This window comes from Mus caroli, unplaced genomic scaffold (genome assembly GCF_978045245.1).
Source record: "Mus caroli unplaced genomic scaffold, Mus_caroli_1 scaffold_12, whole genome shotgun sequence".
Classification (NCBI taxonomy): Eukaryota; Metazoa; Chordata; class Mammalia; order Rodentia; family Muridae; genus Mus; species Mus caroli.
In genome coordinates, this window is record NW_028227267.1 from 99,751,326 (window position 1) to 99,771,676 (window position 20,351).

The 20,351-nt window shown below is 41.7% G+C and overlaps 1 protein-coding gene across 3 annotated transcripts; it reads right to left on the bottom strand.

Moving 5' to 3' along the window:
* Positions 1–279: 279 nt before the first annotated feature.
* Fbxl3 (F-box and leucine rich repeat protein 3) lies at positions 280–18,868 on the bottom strand. Of its 3 annotated transcripts, none has more exons than XM_021182285.3 (5): positions 18,352–18,868; positions 14,308–14,656; positions 11,336–11,458; positions 8,167–8,338; positions 280–2,742 (listed from the first exon to the last, which is right to left on the bottom strand). In XM_021182285.3, the coding sequence occupies exons 2-5, from the start codon at positions 14,653–14,655 to the stop codon at positions 2,099–2,101; spliced, it is 1,287 nt and encodes a 428-aa protein (XP_021037944.1). In that variant the 5' UTR covers position 14,656; positions 18,352–18,868; the 3' UTR covers positions 280–2,098. The 3 variants fall into 3 exon arrangements, with proteins under 3 accessions (XP_021037944.1, XP_029324883.1, XP_021037943.1); XM_029469023.2 differs by having other exon boundaries at positions 18,546–18,706; XM_021182284.3 differs by lacking the exon at positions 18,352–18,868 and adding an exon at positions 17,958–18,212.
* Positions 18,869–20,351: the final 1,483 nt, after the last annotated feature.

A 20,351-nucleotide genomic window follows, 5' to 3' on the forward strand; every position in this document is an offset into this window, starting at 1 on the left:
TAGCCTGAGAACCTCCTGAACTCTTGGGGTTCATTCTGAATACATAAAAAACCTACGCCTTATTTCTAATCATAAAAGAATTTACATTTCATGATAAGTTTCACAGGTATTAGAGCATCAGAACAGAATCAATGTGCCTAGTTTTGTATCTTCAAGCTACCTTTTAAAAGACTAACAAAGTCCACCTAAAAAAGACTACCAAATAATAGCTCGGAAACTAAAGTCATAGCTTTGTGTGTGTGTTTGATTAGTTCTCTAAAGTTATAAAAATACAACCGCATTAGTAACTATCTTTATTCTCAAATTGATAAAACCATTTAACATATATTTTACAGTATAAACAAATTAAGTGCTATGCATTTTGCTTATAAAGTGACTTAAAGTATTCAAGCATATAATTCAATTTGTACAAAAGTTTTCAAATAAAGCTTTGGTTAGTAAAACTGACTATATACCATCAACTCCATTTTTCAATGTTGTTCAAAAAAATTAAAAAGAAAAACAAAACACAAAACAGCACAAGTATTTCCTGTACAGTCAAAGCTTCTTACTGTTTAAGAGTGAAATATTCTAAGTTGCCTTTAGTGCGGAACTCTGGGTCGGTCTTTTCCTTCTCATCCCTACGTGCCTGAAAGACCACCACCACTCTTGAAAAGCATGCATTGTGTACACAGCCATTCTGTTTTAGTCTCAGTAAGTTTATCTATTTTTAAGACTGTCAGCTTCCATAATTATCAGGGTACTTTAAGAGCCATTTCAGGCTCTGAAGCATCCTGTGGGGTAAGTCACTACTAACTTCTCTCAGGAGAGACATTAGTTAGCACTAGTGCCCAGAATCCAAGCTCATACAGGATCTAAAAAAAACGAAAACCAAAAAACCCAAAACTATATATAACCAAAACTTAGTATTTTTATATTCTATAAAGTCTAGAATTTACCTTTATTCATATGAAAGTAATAGGAAAAGCTACATAACTTAATATAAAATACCAGTTTCAACCAAACTGACAATCACAAAACTATATTTTCCTATTAAAATGTTCCAGTTCACTGAGTAATATTTACGCAAATTATTATGAAATATATCTTCTTATAAATTTAGTGTTTCTGAACTGTACAGATGCTCTTTGATTTTTAACGTTGTATTTATTGTAGCTATGTAATTCCAAACTTAAAGCATGAGCCGTCACTAAAGTTCCCTGGAGACGAATATCCTTTCATGAAACTTCATAAACAATTTATAAAGCTCCACTGTTAATTATTTCAATTTGTTTTAAAGTAAAATTTTAATTTAAATATTTAATAATAGTTTAAATACTTAGAGAGAGCAAAGCATTCCTTTACACACGGTGCCTCAGGCACCACAGACATTAGTAATATAACAAGAGAATGCATGTGGCTTAGCATATTACACAAGAAACCTAGAGTTTATACAAGGCTGAGTGCTACCTCTCCGACTCCATGGAGCTCTCTAGATTTGATCCTGGCTCTGTGTGCCCTCCTGAACCACCACTTCAACATTCATCAGTGAACGTTCTAAGTACTTTGATATTTATATCTTTATTTTTAAAACAGCTTCATAATGTTTGAAAACATTCAACCAATGTCTTATGAGCACTATCATACATTTCTCTCACAAAATGCTCACTTTCCTGAGCTATATTAAACACCTTATAACAGGTGTATTTATAACTGAAGACCCTAAAATGTCAAGTTTACATTTTTTTAAAAAATGCATAGAGAACATTTCAGAAAACCTAGTAGAACATTTCTGAGATATTACAATATACAGGTTGCTTCCTTCAGACTATGAATTATCTCAATTTCATAATTGGATATTACTTTCAAATATGAAACCACATTTTAAATTTTTAAACATACGATTGCTATTAGGCTACAAAAAAAGGAGTTCTCTGAAGCAACTCTAAGTCTTCTGACAAACATCATTCATAAAAATCATTCATAGCTCAAAGATATCACATTCCTGTGCCACAAAACAGGGGCACTGTGTCAGCTGGAGAGCAGATAAACTGTAGTGAGAGTACATTTCTTGAATGAAGGTACTACTCTCTCATCATGTCCTGTGTCACGCAGCCCCTTACCAAGTAGGCATCATGTCTGGGAACCATACCCTGCCAAGATGCTTAGACACTTCCCAATGAATTTGTTCCAAACTATACTTTTGATCAGGAATTAACACTTCTTCCATAATGGATAACTGAGACAGGCGGCCCCCACACATCTTCACAAACTCAACAAAGGCACTACATGAGACTTCACATTCCCCCAGCCCAATAGCTGACAAATTTTTGCAACGTTCTGCAATTCGAATTAACTCTTCATCAAGGGGCCGCAACCCATTGGCACACACTACCAGTTCCACTAGTCTCGGGCAGGTCATGCCCACACGGCCAAGCACATCTTTGCTGACTGATCTCCCAAAGTAAAGATGCGTAGCAGGTATTTCATAACGAAAGAATGGGTCAAATTCCTCTTCGTATAAAAAAAAATACATCACTAGGTTGACTTTCGGTGAGTGTTTGATGAAGGCGTCCCAGCTGCTCTTCTGGATAGTGTGGAAGTGTGTCTGTCCCGGGTTCTCACTGACAACATCAATGCGCAAATGTTCTAAGCGAACATGCTTTTCAGAAGACAGTGCGAGCAACAACTCATCACTTAGCAAATGGTAATTCAGGGCCAGTTCTCGTAAGCCGTGACACTGGTCAGCCACACACAGAATGCCTGGGGGGGGGGGGGAGACAAAGCCCAATTATTTATAAATTATTTTAAAATTTATCTGTTCAACTGTTTAAGCAAGTGCATGTCCTAGAAAACAGCCACATTATATAATGCAATTTTAAAAATTCAGTTGTGATAATGAATTAGAAGTTATACTCATTCATACTATCTGTCTTGTAAAATCAATTCTATATCCTTGTTGCTCATTTATAACTCAAGAAAATCATAACCGTCATTTTAAAAATATGCCATAACAAAGTAAGATTCATCCTAGAAATGTACAGCATCACTCGGTTTTTTCCTCCCTGGAACTCACTCTGTAGCCCAGGGTTGGCTACAAGCTCAGGCTTTGAGTACCAGCCGCCATATCATAAAGAAATTACACTAAACTCACAGATGAAGAAAAAAATTCGCGTTCAATTAGAACACAGACTAGAGGATAGTATCTGAAATTCAAAATGTAATCATAATATGAAGAAAGGAGATAAGATACAACCATATGAATAAAAGAAAGTATTTACAAAGTGAGAAAAGGCCTGTCAAATGGTTCTAGTTTACCTAGTAACAATATGCAATCAGGCTATCAAATGTGTAGGCTATATGAAACTCTCACTCTTAAATGGGTTAAAGGAACTAGATTAGCAAAACTGTTAATCTGTTTCTTAGAGCTTTGAGCTCTAAGAAAAATAATTTCTTAATCCTCAACACACGTTTGCCCCAAAGGTCAGTGTTTGATCTCCAAAGTATCTTTATAGGAGAAAGGAGCAAGCACGGGAAAGAACACGTGATGGAGGACTCTTTGCTAACAACACGCACGGATTGGTCTGCCTTACACTGCATAGTTGAGCTACATTTGGGTGGTGCCATCTCTGGGCTGGTAGTCTTGGTTCTATAAGAGAGCAGGCTGAGCAAGCCAGGGGAGGCAAGCCAGTAAAGAACATCCCTCCATGGCCTCTGCATCAGCTCCTGCTCCCTGACCTGCTTCAGTTCCAGTCCTGACTTCCTTGGTGATGAACAGCAGTATGGAAGTGTAAGCTGAATAAACCAACTGCTTCTTGGTCAGGATGTTCTGTGCAGGAATAGAATCCCTGACTAAGACAGACTCTATAGAGAGAAACGCACCAACAAACTTCTGGTGCTGTGCTGCAGCTTCTTGCTGCTTCCAATGACTCTGGCTGATTGGATGCACGTACTGAGGCAAGGCAAGTGGAGGACAGCGATGCTGGAGGGTGTAAATAGGACTCCACGGAGTGATGGGGACAGCTTGGCTTGCTGGTACAGCTAGCTGTGCAACACTTGTGGGTCTCATGTCTTTGCTGATCTTTGGTCTCCTGAGAGAGGCACAGCCCAGAACTTGTGGTACTGTTGGTGTATCTGTGAAGTGTTTGCAAGTGGGTCGAGCTGCCGCTGCCTCCTAACCTATGAAACTGAACTATAGATTTCCAGACAACACTCCACTTCCCCCATTATCATTTCTTTCCCACCACCCCTGGTGAGTGGTAGCTACAAGGGAGGTTAAAGCATTTAAGAACCATCATTAAAAATAGAATTTGAAAAAAATTAAAGTTACACAACTATCTAAAGATAGCAAAGCTAGAATATAAAAAGAGACTCTTAAGTTCAATATAACTATTATTTAAACCAAGACTACCAATAAAGCAAAACTTGACAGGAGTGGACCAAAACAGGCAATATAATCAAAGAAGAGACAAAGTGACCCACAAAATAAGACACAGACAAAAGTGGGATCGTGTGTCATTTAGCCACTGCGAAATTTCTGTTCTTCTAGATACACACATACTTTGAAATATGCCCTAGCCACACAAAACAACCTAACCACATCTCTGCAACATCAAAAAGCTCAATACAAAGGGAAAATACTCAGAAAAATTTAAAGATGCAAACAAGAGAAACTACTAAAGAAGCTGCCACCATCATAACTCTCAAAATGCCCCCTTGCTCAACGGTCTTACATCCCACCATCTGTGATCTGGCAGGGACTCCATGCCTATCATTGTATTATGGTGTGACACAACTCTCCTTAGAAGATAAATTACATGCACGGTTCTAATCTAAACACAAGCGCTGTTTTAGACTCAAGTTTACTCTTCTCATGTTGGAAAGGAAGTTAGAGTCAAAGCACAAATGGGACTTAAGATGCTAACTGCTAGCTTTAAGATAAGCAAGTTTTAGATAAATTACTTTTTCAAACATAAAGTCAAAATAAAGAAATAAGCAAGCAGACTCTAATAGCCGTCCTCCACCACAGGAAACTGAGTGAGAAAGGAGGTGTTGGTGCCAACAGCCTCCACAACACAAACTCACCCCACAGTATGGCAGACAGTGGAAGTGACGTTTCCCTGGGTCTTCCAGACAGAGTCTAGACTGACAGCACTAGTCACAGAAGCCACCTGAGACCTGCCTACAACTCTACCTTACAAAACTACAGATCTGATAAGCAGATGTTAGTATAAGCTAACGCACCAGTTATAGGCATTAAATATATTAACTGGATAGTGACAAACATAAGCCAATAATAAAATGACAATTTTAAAAATGAGCAGCAGGAAAAATACAGGCAAAAATCCAAATTGGTATTTCTCCAAAGATAACAAATGTCCATTAAGCACATGAAAAAAAAAAAAAAAGTCATCAAATAGCATGATAGCACATGCCGTTAACTCCAGCATTCAGGAAACAGGAGGTACATCATTGAGAGTTCAAGGCCAGCCAGAGCTATATGCTAAGACCTATCCAAAACATCAACAAAGTTATCAAGAAAATGCATCTAGGCATTATGGTTCATGCCTGCAATCCTAGATTACAAAATTGGGCAGCTGAGGCGGGAGGCTCCCCACAGGTTGACAGCTAACCTGGGTTAGACAGTGAGTTCCAAGAGTGAGAGAGGCCCTGCAAGGGTGGCAGTAAGGCTGGGCTGGGCCATATGTGTGTACAAATGAAAACCACAATGATACATACTAGGGCACAGCAGCTGGGATGGGTAGAATGAGGAAGATAAGACGCATTAGTGAAGATGGAGGAGTGTGCAAGGGCAACTCTCTTACCCTCAGCCCACATTTTGGGTTTAATCAGTTTTGCTCTGGAAAATCCTCCCTAACATCTTCCTTTAGAACTCCCAGAGGACATCTTTGTTTAATGATTTGCCACTTCTTGTTGCTCTGGTAACCTAACTATACTGGAGCCAGTGTGTGGCACGTAGCACAGTTCAAGTGAGTCAATAGCCACTGCATAACTTGGCAACCCTATCATTAGCTATACACCAGGAGAACTAGTATGTCCACACAAAGCTACATGGATTTCCACATAAGCATGATCTGTTATTCTCAAAAGGTAGAAAAAAACCCCAAACATCCAGCAACTGAGCACCAGATGAACACAACAGATTTTACACAGCAACAAGAAGGAATGAAATCCTAATGGCTTATACAACACCAACAACCTTGAAAACACGCTAAGTAGCAGAAACCAGGCAGACACACGCACACATATAATACAATCCCATGTGTAGGAACTATCCAGTAGAGACAAATTATAGAAACAGAAATGCAACAGTGGTTGCTTAGAACTGGGTAGCATGCCAGTCAAGCTTCCTTTTGGTCACAATGAAGATTCATAGTGATGCTGTAGACACTAAAAGTCAATAAATCATCACATGAATTGTGAATTAAGATGGTCCACACAGCCTTTCTTTCTTTCTTTTTTTTTTTTTGAGACAGGGTTTATCTATATAATCACCCTGTCTGTCCTGGAACTTCCTTTGTAGACCAGGCTGTCCTCGAACTCACAGAGATCCACCTAACTGCCTCTCAAGTGCTGAGATTAAAGGTTTGCACTACCACACCTGGCTCATAAATTCTTTCTCAATAAAAGTTTTATGATGATTATGTATTGATGAGTAGGTTTTAAAAAATGACAGACTATTTCACAAGGCACAGTGCTGACTGGAGATCAAAACAAGTCCAGTTCTCTAGGAATCACAGCTCCCAGGGCATGGGAGTGAAGTGCAAACAAGGTGGGTAGAGGATGGGACAAAGGGCCTTGTACACGATGAACCTAAGAAAGCCATCTTACTCACAGCACACAATAAAATGTGATCAAGGTCAAACAGAAAATAACTGCCAAGGTCTATGAGTCTCTTCTTAGCCTCTAGTGTGTAACCCTCTCAGTGGCTATACTATCTAGAAGAGGCTGAGACAGCAAGGTCAGTACAACAGTCCGTCTGCTTATTCCTTATCAGCAGACCCTCTGTGTGGGTGGTCCGGGAGAGCAAGCAAAGGAGTCCAGGGAGTCGTTTAGAATGGGGTAGCATGACAGGCAGGCTTCTTTCTGGTCATAATGAAGATGCTCTAAGAGTCAGTGATGATGATGAAGACATCATTTCAGGGAATTCCAATCCTTTGCTATACTTAGAACATCAAACAAACAAGCCCTGACAGACTGCTAAACAACATGGCTGAAGATGGAGGAATTTCAGCAGTGGAAGGTCAGCCATGAGACATCGGCACAAGCATGAGAACAGTTATACTTCTCAGTACAGATCACTTGTAATTTAAAAAACCTCAAATCTGGACAATGTACTAATACTTAGAAAATTCTATATAAAGTAGTTGGAAAGACCTCTTACAATGTTCTTTCTACAATTTAAGTTTTAAGGAGCATTCTCTCTCAAAAAGGCAACCATACTTAAATACACCTCTATGTAAGAAGTAACTAAGTCACTGTTCTGACCCAAGACACTCAATTCAAGTTAGCAGAATTCTATTTTATCTCAAGAAGTTCAAGCAGCCCTTACAGCACCACCTTGTGGTTTGAATGTGAAATGCCTCTCATAAACTCAGGCTTGACCATTTGGTCACAGCTCTTAGTGCTGGTTTAGAAGGTTGTGGAACTACTCATGAAGCCTGATTGGAAGAAACGAGTCACTGGGCTAAGGCCCAAGGTTTTCTAACTTGGCTCCACTTTGCCTATCCTTCAAAACTGCAGAAGATCCAACGAGGCCGCTACCTCATGCTCCTCTACTGCACCCTCCCAACAATCCTGACTAGTACTTTCAAACTGAGCCCAAGAGATGCTTTATCCATCCCAAGCTGCTTCGGTCAGATACTCTGCCCCTGCAGCAAGTAGCTAATGAACAAACCTTCCTCTCTTCTCATGAGATTTATCCATTTTCCAACAGATGCTACACTCAATCTGTCACATAAAATGACTAGAAAATAGGATGAAGTCTAAGCTCTAGAATACTGCAGATATTATGCTATTGTCATCAGGACACTGAATTTCACTTTGAAGAAGAAATGGTTTTGTGAATTCATTTACACGTTCATTAGCAGAACTATTAAATAAACAAATTCCTTAATTTGAGAAACAATACCGTTACAAACTATGTCTGGTAAAAACATGACCTACCTGCTGGAGAGACGTGAGGACAGCTGCTCATTTTCAACAGCTTGAGTGTGTCGCTGTTGTTGGCCACGAGGACTTTAAGGGATGGGTCATCGACTGGGGTGTCGTCTATCTTAAGTGAGGACAGGGACTTGGAGTTTACAAACACAACTGTCAGCGCAGAGATAAAGTGAGACTGAAAGACAAAAGATTAAAACAGTTTCAGTTCTTCAGAAATGACATGTTACAAGGCTTCCTTACCATGCATGTCTGTCTGCACCCTAAAGAATTTCAAAACTGTTAAAAGGCAGCACCCCTGCATGATGTTACTGAAGTAGCGTTAAAGAGGAGAGTAATTTCCATCTCTGAGAAAAAGCCTTTGGTACCTGTGGAAGAAAGAAAGGGTCACTCCAAGCCTCAGAATACTCCTAAATCCCAGCAGCCTCAGAGATCAAAGAGAGCCCCAGCCTACCAGTCTCTCTCACCATAACTGGAAGCTTATGTCAGGTATACTGTATCACATTAAAAAAAAAAAGCACCAACCTAGAAACTACTGGACAAACATGAAGATTTAAGTCAGTCAACTGAAAGGCTGTAACTAACTGGACCATAGAAGCATACACAAAGTCTTTAAAACAACCAGATCCATTGAAAAAAAAAAATACCCAAATTTAAAACATTGGATCTTTTAAGGAGATTTTTAAGTCTGAATTTTAATGTATTTTGCTTATAATGTACTGAACACAGATCTGATAAAAGGAATTCTACAGAAACAAGAATTACAGCATATTTAAAGCACACAAGTTTGAATTAGAGCTGAGATAAGCTATAATCAGTAGGCAAATAATTCAGGGAAGAAAAGAAAGACCAAGCTTCAACCCACATCTACAGCACCATCCTCATCCTACAGCTGCCTCTGTAAATTCTCCACAGCAGTGTCAGAGGAAGCAGCCATGGTAACAGACAACGAAGTATAAGGAAATCCTACCTCCCTAGTCACAATCCTTAACTTGTCGTTTCTTTACTGTGTCTCAACAACTGAGTTCTAAAATTGTGCTTAAATAGCTTAAGCATTAATATCATGTATCTTTAAATCAAACAACTGAATTTTCCATGATCATAGTTCTTTATTAGTAAGACCATGACTTAAAATTAAAATTAGCACTACATATATATAAACTGAGAGCCCAGATAATAAAAAAATCAACTTATGTTCAACATACTTTATAACAGTCTAGTGAATATAAATAATTTATTGTTGTTGTTGGGATTTTTTTTTTTTTCTCCATGTAGTTCTGGCTACCCTGGAATTCTCTCTGTAGTCCAGGCTGGTCTCGAACTCAGTGATCTGCCTGCCTCTGACTTCCAAATGCTGGAATTAAAGGTGTGCCACCACCACCCAGCCACATTTTAAAAATAATGGCAGGTAAAAAAAAGGTAACAATCAGAGTGTTTCATTTCCCACTAGGCTTGAAGAAGATGGCCCTACACTGTGTGAACTCGGGTTCTTAGTGTGAGGCCTTGAACAACTATCTCTTCTGGAATCCTGGGACTGTCCACAGAAGACTTGGCCTCAGCCAAAATTAGAACAGGAGTAAGAGCCCAAATCTGCCCAACCAGATCGCCTGACGTAGGTACAGTAAACAGGTTCTCTTTTCCGTTTCTTCTTTGCTCATGAGAAAACATTCTATCTCAAAATGCACAAGATTCTTGAAACTTAGAGGTTTTGAGCTCACAATATTTTAACTGGGTTCTGCTATTCAATCAGAACAATCTCCTACTAGTTATAATTCACACTTAATATTACTTCCTGAGTCACTCTAGTAAAATGAGCTGTGAGCTGAGTCTACATGTTTGGTGCCGGGGAAATGGCCAATCAGTTAAGACCATTGGCTGCTCTTCCAGAGGACTCGGGTTCAGTTCCCAGCAGACACAGCAGCTCACAACTGTCTGCAACTCCAGTTCGAGGGATCGTGCTCTTCTGGCCTCCATGGGTAACAGGCACATATATGGTACACATACCTACATGTAGGCAAAGTAAAGCTTTTTCCTTTAACCTACATATTTTACCTTGTGGCGTACTTTTAAAAATTCCTTTTTCAATTGCAATTAGCTAATTTGGAGATGCAGCTCAGTGGTTAGGACCCTTGTAAAGCCAGTTGTGATTCGCAGTAACATAAACATACATCACTATGGATGCTAACCTCCTGAGCATCAGCAAACCAGAGAGCAGCTTTCTGACCTTTCTCAGAAGGGATTCTGGTAATTTTTCAGTTTCAAAGAGAACAGTTGTGGGTTAACAGCAATTATCACCAAGTTTTACAAACCAAGTTCAAACCCTGGAACCCACATGGCAGAAAGAACTGACTCCTGTAAGCTGCCCCAACTGCCACACATGTACACACACACACATAAACACACACACACCCCCAACTAAATGTAACAACAACAAATCCCAAGTTTTTAAAAAAGAACAGTTGTGTGGTAGCCTGTTCTTTATATATAGGACTAACACAAACAGTAGATAAATCCTCCTAAGAATAATTAAATGATGGATAATCCAAACTATAGAGACATTAACTTTGCTTAAAAACCCTGTTTAGTGCATGGACAGAAGTGCTTACATAACAAGCAGACTATGCTTGCTCAGCACTGGCACTGCCCAGACCTGATCAGAAAGCTCAGAGAACAGCAGCGCCCATGGCCCTCTTTTTCAGACATGGTCAGTCTCAGTCTCACTTGCTTCTTTTAGCACTTCCACTCCTAGACAATCTTCTGTCAAGTCTTTAACATTGCCAAGGAAGAACAAGGAACTGCTTGGCAGCATGTTTACTGCTGCTGCAGAGGCTCAGCAGTTAAAGGGAGACCCTAGGTTTGCCGACTAGCACTCACATGCTAACTCCTAACTAACTGCCTGTTAACTCCAGTTCCTGGGGATATGACACCCTTTTCTGGACTCTGCAGGCATCAGACACACATGAGGTGCACATATTTATAAAGAAACACACACACAAACAAATTAAAAACTCCTTAAAATCTTTTCTAAATACTATTTTTCAAGACTGTAAACAACCCCAGATCTCCACCGTAACACTGCTTTGCTGTCCTCTCTGTCTCACTGTGGGCACTAACAATGAATGCTAGGGCTTCACTGGATTCCTCTGCAAAGGGAGTAAACAAACCCAGCGGATACCTTTGGTAGATCCATAAAGCTTGGCCGAGCAGTTGAGATGAGCCCGAGTGTCTTTAAAGAGCAGTTCACAAGCTGCGACAGTATATCACAGGCCGCTTCAGCTGACTCTTTGCTGCTGTCCACCTTGAAAGAAAACACGACTTAGTCACACATGTACCCACATTTCTCCTTGAGTATCTTAATTTTATAAAAGCAAGAAACGAAGTTACTAATTTAATGCATTATCACTTAAAGGACAATGATTTTCAATCATCTCTCACAACAGTCTAATCTTCAAGATTGTGTTCATCATCATCATCATCATAATAATAATAAATATATATATGTATTTGGTGCTGAAAGACTAATTTGACTTATTTCAAAGTAACTGTATGAAATCAAGTGTCTTTAAATAATATTTTGTACTTGGTTAAATCAAGTAATACATGTAAACACAGTGTCTCATGACGAACTGTTTCAGGGCAACAGAAGAAACTAGTATAGAATTTTCAGATGAGCTACACAACCTGAAATTCTCTAATGTGTTTAATAAAAAGAAATACAGAGTAAAGCAAGGGTGTCCAACTACACAAGCACGGAGGCAGCTGATCTTCTTACACATTTCCCACTGAGACATTTCCTGAAGAAAATAACATGACCAAATACCAACCCTTGGAATGGGAAACAGTTTTTTTCTCTAGACTAACATGTTAAACTATAATACCATTGCTCTTAATTCTAAATTCTGAATTATTTAAATTCTGAATCTCGAAGGAGCTCTTAAATGCTGTTGTGTATCAAACTCATGTACCAATTGTAGTTCTCAAAATGATCCAAGTCCTGAAGCCATTGGAATTCTTATGCTCAGCCCACATGGCTAAGAAACTTTGTGAGTGGGACTGAGCTCGGTTTGCCTTTAGACCTCCTTGGTGAGTCTACTGAACAGCGTGAAGAGCACTGTTTTAGACTAATTAATCTGACTATAAGTTTTTTTCAGCCTATAGTGACCACTTAAATATTATCATGAGGCCAGAATAATCCCTGCAACATGTCTGCTTTCTAAATTAGAAATTACTTCCTCACACAAATAAATCTGTAACAAGAAATGTTAAACTTAAGCACAACTGGTTTTATGAGTTCCATATGTTGGATACACCTGACTTGTGTCATAGACTTATAAAGGAACACCCAGGACCGAGCTGACCTACTATATGCAGGAATGATCTTTACAATCTCCTTTCTATAGCATCTGCCATTACAGTTCTCTAAGGCAACTCAAAGATGACGGAAAGCAAAGGGAGAGCACTTCAGGTCGCCTCCCTGGAGGAGGGTAAGCAGTTCCTCAACACTTGTTTGCTTGAATTCCACCCCTTATCCAACAAATAATACAGCCTACTGCAATTTCAGGTAAACAATAATTTGTATCAATAAGTATGTCTGGGATTCATCTACACTAATCGCTATCAGTGAAGTCTCATAAACTCAAAATTAACTAGGCATCTTTATTTTCCTCTTGAAACAGCGTCCTTCCTGTTAAGTATCTCTGGCTAGCCTTGAACTCACTCTGTAGCCCAGGCTGGTCTTAACAGGCAGTATCCTGATAGCTCTTTTCTCTTTGGCTATGATTAGCAATCCTATGCCTAATAACCCAGTACTTTTATGACCACAATCTATTCAGCCATATCTATTACCAAGCTCTCCTATCTTACGAGGAAGACAGCATAGTGAGGGCACAAAGCTCTAGGTTAGAAGCACTGCTTAGACAGATTTTATGCTGGCCCCTTCAGCAAACAGGAAATAGAGGCAAACGAGGCAATTCCTGTCCTTTTTCAACAGCTTTTTGGTTTTTATGCTCAACATTTTTAAGAGAAGGCCTTAAATTGTTGATTCTCTCTCTCACCTTGGACTCCCAAGTCATAGAGCTACATGAGTGACTCACCAGGCCTAGCCCAGTTTAATCATTTAACAATAATTATCACTTAGAAATCATATTAGAAAAAAATTAACGTTAAGGATTCAGCAAGTATCCCATATTTCTTTCTTCATCTCCAAAATACAATGTGCTGAACCTTTGTTCTCACATAAGGTACTGTGATTAATACCATTCAAATCTCAAGAAGCCACCTTCCTTCGCCCATCTCATCACTCTGTGAGTCTTACGGGTCCCTTGTAACACTGAAATGAAGCAAACAGCTCTCTTGCATTTTTTCCATGAATCCTCTTTTGTTTCCTTCTAAAATACACTCAAACTATTTAGTCTCTACATAATCTTTAGTGTTTTTGTTGGTTTTTTAAATAAAAATGGATCGAAGCCAGCAGCACTCACTGGTGGTGGTGGCAGCTCACTCCCTTAATGCCAGCACTTGGGAGGCAGAGGCAGGAAATTGAGTTTGAGGCCAGCCTGGTCTACAGAGTGAGAGTTCCAGGGCAGCCAAAACTATGCAGGAAAAACCCTATCTCAAACCACCACCACCAAAACAAACAAATAAAACAACACCCCCAAACCGAACAGCCCTAATGCAGTAGTTCTCAACCTTCCTAAGGCTATTAGCCTTTGGTATAATTCCTCATGTTGTGGTGACCCCCAACCATAAAATTATTCCATTGTTACTTCATAAAATAATTGACACCATCACCACCACCCCTCCAAGGAGTCTCGAGCAGCAGGTGGAGACCCACTGCCCTAACGTTTGTGGTTTATTTCTCTTTCCTCAAATTTGCTGCCAACCATTCACCATTAATTGAAAACTTCAGTCACTTATTTAGGCTCACTTAGTGGCTGCGTTTGCTCTTTTAAGAAATTAAAGGACTATTTTAGCTTTAGCAAATATAAAAAATATTTGTAAAGAACTCTTAAGGCATGCAATAATTTTAAAACTTTAAGCACTTTCCCTGAAAAGTTAAATATTTTAAGGACATAAGAAGCTGTATTGGCTGTGGCAGTAACGGCAGTGAGACGCTTTACTCGTTAACAGAAGGATGGAAGGGGTTACCTTGAAGCTGACATACTGTAGGTGGTTTGAGTGCCTTTTGATAATCTGTTTGATCAGCTCTGGGTGTGTGGCTTTCAAGTAAGATGTCGCTGGCTGATTCAGTTCAAATTCAAAGCATCGCCACAAGTCAGGCATGTGAAATACCTGATTCCAATTCCGGCACACTTGGGAAGCATGAGCCCGGTCAAGAAGAGGCAAATACTTAAAAACATGGAGGACGATGTCCTGCAGGAGGTTACCCCAGTCACAAGGCTGCGAGCGCTCCTGTGTCGTCCTCAGTCTCTTGGGCTTCTCGGCAGTGCCTTCCTCAGCGGAGTCCTGGTCACTATCTCTTCCTCCTCGTTTCATCCTATTCAAGACAATCCATCATTTCCCATCCTACTTAACTTTTAATCAAATTCATCTTCTGTTACTGAAATGTGTTTGGATTTGGACAGAAATACGCATGAAAACCTGGCCCGACAATTCAAGGAGAATATAAAAATACAATGAAAACCACCGGTGGAGATGAAACTCCTGAAGTGATTTTAAACAGCTACATTTAAAACTACTTATAACTTAGGTAAACCATGAATTTATAACTCAAACTTTGTAGTCAACTCTAAAGGAGAACTGGAGTGATAAAATCCAACTTTCTGTCAAATTTGAGGTACACCAAGGTCCACATGAAGCTCTAAACTCTAAGTGGTCAACAGAGCTGCACTGAACAGCCTGTGACATGTGGCATTACTGCTACACATACCCCACCTCTGCTTGGTGGACGTAAACCTGGACTGAGAGTACAGCCCAATGGTAAAGCCCTTGCCTTAAGTCCTCCAGGCTCAGCTGGACCTGCAGCTGCATGAATGGGATGAGGAGTTACAGCAGTCTGCCTGACTATGCTAAGCTTTGTCTCAGCTGGGATATGGTTTCTTCTCCCAACACATTACTGTCACTGCTTTTCCTGTCCATTTTCTGTATGTTTCCGCCATGGATTTCCTACATATTCTTACCCCCTTCATGCCATGAGATGTTCATGACAAACGGTACCATCAGCTCCAAGACCAAGCTCTCTAGGTTTCAATACTGGCTACACTTCAAAGTAGCTCCATGGCTTTGGGAACTTACAAGACGGTCAGAGGCTTCAGTTTGCAAAATGGTGATCTTTTAGATACAGGGTTCTTGACATCTCAGCCCAGTATGGAAGCCATCACACAAAGAAGTGATTGTCCCCAGAATGAGAAGAACAATTTAATTTTTCTTTCAAAAAAGGGGAGGGAGCAGTGGTGTAGAGAAATGCCCTGGCAAGAGCATCACTAGCTTAGGGTAACAGCTGAAAATGTGCAGTGGGGCTGCACAAGCTCCAGCTATGTTCCCCAATATGCTCTTTTTCTTTCTACATTGTATACAGCTATTTCATGTAATCAGAGTTCCGAAGGACACATCTTCATTTGTTACTTGATTTACACTGCACTCTATTCTAAGCTGGACCACTCCTTGGTACTAGTAATTAGTCTAGGATCTACAATGATTTTTAGAGAGCAATCTAGTAAGGCACTGGTCCAAACAAGACTCAAAACGATGGCTTGACTCCAACCAACTTGTGACAAATCATGTCGCAAGAATCTGGTTCCTCCGTGGTATGAAGGATGTGCGTCTGTACAGACTTTCTCATCCAGAGGCTGGCAGAGGAGGGCTGAGGGCTGGAGAAAACAAACAGGATGGCAGAGGGCACAACCCTACACCGTCAGTCCAGGAGGCCTTGAAAAAGGAACTGTCTCCTTTGTTGTTCCTGCATCTGAGTGTATGCACACACACAAAAGGGCAGTCTCCAAGAAAAGCAGAATTCAGAAAACAAAATGACAGATGACAAGATGGCTTTATGGAACATTCAAACTTATGAATCTATGAATAGATTCTTATGTGTGTTCAGAGAAAAGTCAGAATGATCAACACTGACATTAAATTAAAATAAAAAGCCCTTCTATGGGTAAGCGTGTCATGATGGCCCGTTTTCCAACTTTAACTTATCCTCAAGGCTTAACTTTAATTTTAGCATTTCAATTTGGGTCAGAGAACGAAGAGTCTGCTACTTAGGACTCAAACTTTCTTACTGGCAGAAACTACTCAGAATTCTGAGGTAGAGATTCAAAAAAGAATGACAAAGTCTTCCTACTTCCAGACCTCCTGCCAGGATGCTCTGCTGTATCTGGAGAAATCTTCTAAAGCCAGAACATAAAGATTAAACACTTCATTTTACAGTCAAGTGTACAGATTCAAAACCAAAACGAGGACAGCAGCCTTACTGACAACACTCTAAGGACACTCTGCTGACCTTACGGTTATACAATTTTTATGTGAGACAGGCTCTCTATGTGAGCCTGGCCAGCCTGGGAATCAGAGATCCACTGCTTCTGCCTTCCAACACAGTCCTATCTAAATAAAGGATATTTCAATCCACCTTTAAGTTGGGAAGGCAGACGATGTAAAGTCACCAACGCTAAGGAAGACCAAGTACATGGTTACACTTGATCTAAATATAAACTGAATACATGGATCATCAAAGTATATATTAGTACTTATTAGTTTATAAATAGCTAAAAAAGTTTATGGACTATCATAAGCATTATGAAATTAATGTCACTCTTACTGGAAAACTAATGGACCAAATGTTAAAATGTGCTATGTACTATTAGGTGTAAAAATAACTAGTGAATAAATAGCTAATAATATTTTAAATATTGCTTTTCCTTGTTGGCCTTCTTAATTCAAAATTTCCAATGCTTTTATTTTAACTATGCACATGAAGCTCTGCTGCATAAAGAACAATTCGGTGCATTCACTAGTACACAACTAGTTTACAGTAATGGGCTTTTATACTGCTTCTAGTGGAAGTCAAAGTGCCCTTTATAGCTGAACAGGAAGAGTGTGGTGTATCAAAACAGGACACTAAATATCAATGAGATTTCCTAAGCACTGAAAACTGGGCTCCGGCAGTTTTGATTTATTGCAGTGTTTCAAGAACCCAGAGAAACTATGGTGGCAACAACTTTAGCTAGTGTTCACATCAAGTGTCCAAGACGCAACTAATGAGGGGCACCTAGTAATTTGAGCATCACCAAGAATTAGTGAGCTAATCAAACATTTCCTTAAACCGAAACCAAGAGCCAAACTTCCCTTACTGTCTTAAACATTTACATATTCTGGATATGCAAAAAAAAATACTTTTTAAAAATTTGTACTTTAGGTTTAAAAGTCCCGTTCTGGCATTATATTTGCATATGCCCTTTTGTTTTGCTTTTCATAGAAGGAAACCTAACACACATTCTTTGGCTGAAATACAAAAATGGAACAATACGAAAAAGATTAACTCTCAGAATGGTGAGAGCACAGTGGAAATAGATGAACTGGGACTGGACACACAGACAAGACACAACCGGGAGCCGGCACGCAGATAACACGGGGCGGGTGAGAGGTTTAGAGTTACAGACATTTTAACATCTACGGGGACATTTTTTTTTGGTTGTGAGCCTAGCCTTTAACGGCTGAGCCATCTCTCCAGCCCGACATTTTTTTTAAAAAAACTTAGCCTTTTGGTGTAAGCAAAAGATAAAAACATCTGGGCAAGTGGAACAGGCACCATTACCAACAAAACCGCCGCCCGCTCTCACCTCGCAGGCGGCTCGGCGATGCCCTGCCCGGGCGGCTTCCGGGTGGAGGTCTGCAGCACGCGACCCGGGCGGCTGCCCCTAAGTTCACCAAGTTTCCCACCGCGCGCCTCCCCGGCCCGGCTTCCGCACACACTGACCGCCCAGGCCCCGGGGCTTTCCAGCCGCCTGCACCCGCGCCGCCCAGGGCGAGCCCGGAGGAGCCCGTCCTCCCCGCGGCCCCGCCACGCGCGGCCCCCGAGCGCGCGCCGGCCACGCCTTGTTGACAGACATCGAGGTCCGGGCGCGGCGGGGCGGGGCGTTGTTCCCGTCGCGCCCTGCGCGCGCCCCCGGCCGCCTCCTCCGCCGCCGACCTCCCCGCCCGACTCCGGGCTGCGGCCCCGAACCTCCGCCGTACCTGCTGCCGGGGGCGGCTTCCCCCACACAGCACCCCGGGCCGCGCGGGCGACGGCGGCAGCGGCGGCGGCGGCTCCCGCGCCTCTCACATGAGGCCTCCCGGGGCCCCGTCTCCGCGCTCCCGCCGTCGCGGCCCCCCGCGCTCCGCCCGCATCCGAGACGCTGGTCCCGCGGCGGGCGCCGACGCGGCTCCACCTTTGCGGCTCCGGCTGCCCCGGTGTGTGGGGAGGAGAGCGTCGCGTCCCTCCTCTGTCCCGCGCGGTCTGCGTCCTTCGCCCCGGTACCTCCTCGTCGCCCGCCCGAGACGCCCTCGGCGAGCAGCGGTCGACAGCAGCGAGCCCGAAGCTTCGGCCCAGTTAGAGAGTCCAAAATGGCGCCCGCAGCTCGCGGCCGCGCGCTTGCCCCTGCGCGTCCCCGCCCGAGGGGGCGGGCGCGCGGCCGAGGGGGCTGGGCGGGCGCGCGCACTGAGGCGGCTCCAGCCTCCGGGGCTGTCCCTGGCCAAGTTTGTTTAGGGGCGGAATGTGGGCGGGTTGGCGTTCGACAGACGTGGCTGGCTTTTCCCAGGGTTAAAACCGGAAAGTTTAGGGCGGGGGAGCCGACGCCAAAGGCGGAGGGAGTGTCTGCAGGGCGGGACGCACCCCTACGGGACGTAAACATCACCTGACTGCGACCCACCTCCGCGAGGAGGGCGCGGCCAAGGGAGCCTCTGTGCTGCTGTCTGCACATAGAAAAAGAATAAATAAATCAACGTGGTGGACGTTGCGATCACTACGGGTTTCTTAAGACAATATTTGCATTTCCATTTTTCCAAGGCTGTTTTTTTTTTTTTTTGAGAGTCATAACTTTTTCAAAATCACATTTACTTAGGAAACAGAACCCCCAAGTCCGAGATTTCTTTTCGTAAACACGTAAAGTGTAAAGAAGCAGATGGCTAATTAAAAAAAGACAACCCCCACCCCTCGCTCCCCGGTGGTAGAGCGTTTTGTAAGTCAAGGAGGCGTCTTTTAAATGCTATCAAATATTTGACTTTTTTTTTTTTTTAAGGTTTGGACTTGGAGATACTGAGTTTTTCCTAAAATAAGAAAAGTTCACAGAACATCTTAAGGTTAACTGTATATCATGCCTTCTGCTCTTTCTGTGTTATTTCTCCAAAGTAAATATCTCTTCTCTCTCTTTCGTTTCCTTCCCTCCTCCTCCTCCTCCTCCTTCCTTTTCTTTATACTGATTTTCATTTTATAGATCATGCTGGCTTGGAACTCTGAGATCCACCAACCTCTGCCTGCTCAGTGCTGAGATTGAAGAAATGTGCCACCTCACGGAACAAAAACATGCTGAACTTTAAAATGCTTTTATGTATTTGTTTTTAATTTATTATTAATTTTATAAGCTTTTCATTTTGTTGTAGGGGTGTGTGTGTGTGTGTGTGTGTGTGTGTGTGTGCACATGTGAGTGCAGTGCCCTTGGTGTCTGCAGTGGATGTTGGATTCCTTGGAGCTGGCGTTACTTACAGGCAGGTGTGAGCCACTCATCCTGAGCCCTGGGAACTGAACTCAGACCAGCTGGAAGAACAGCAAGCACTCTTAACTGCTAAGCTGTCTCTCTAGCCCAGAGTAGATTATTATATTTTTAAAAAGATGAAGTCATGAGAACAGGTTCTGTCACACACTTAAGACCGTCACCATATAATGTACATTTAAACAAACTAGAAGAAAGGAGTTTTAATCTTTTTAACCAGAAAAAAATATGTCTGAGGAGTTAGGATGATTAACCCGATTTAAACATTAGACGTTGTGTATATGAACTGAAGGGGCTGGAGCACTGCTCTGCAGTTAAGAGCGCTTGGTGATTTTGTCGAGAATTCCAGCACCCACGTGGTTCACAGCCATTGAAAACTCCAGTCCCCGGAGATCTGATTGGTCCTTGAAAGTGGAGCACAGACATACGTGCAGGCAAACACTGATACACACGAAATATTAAACATTTTAACTGAATACACTAATC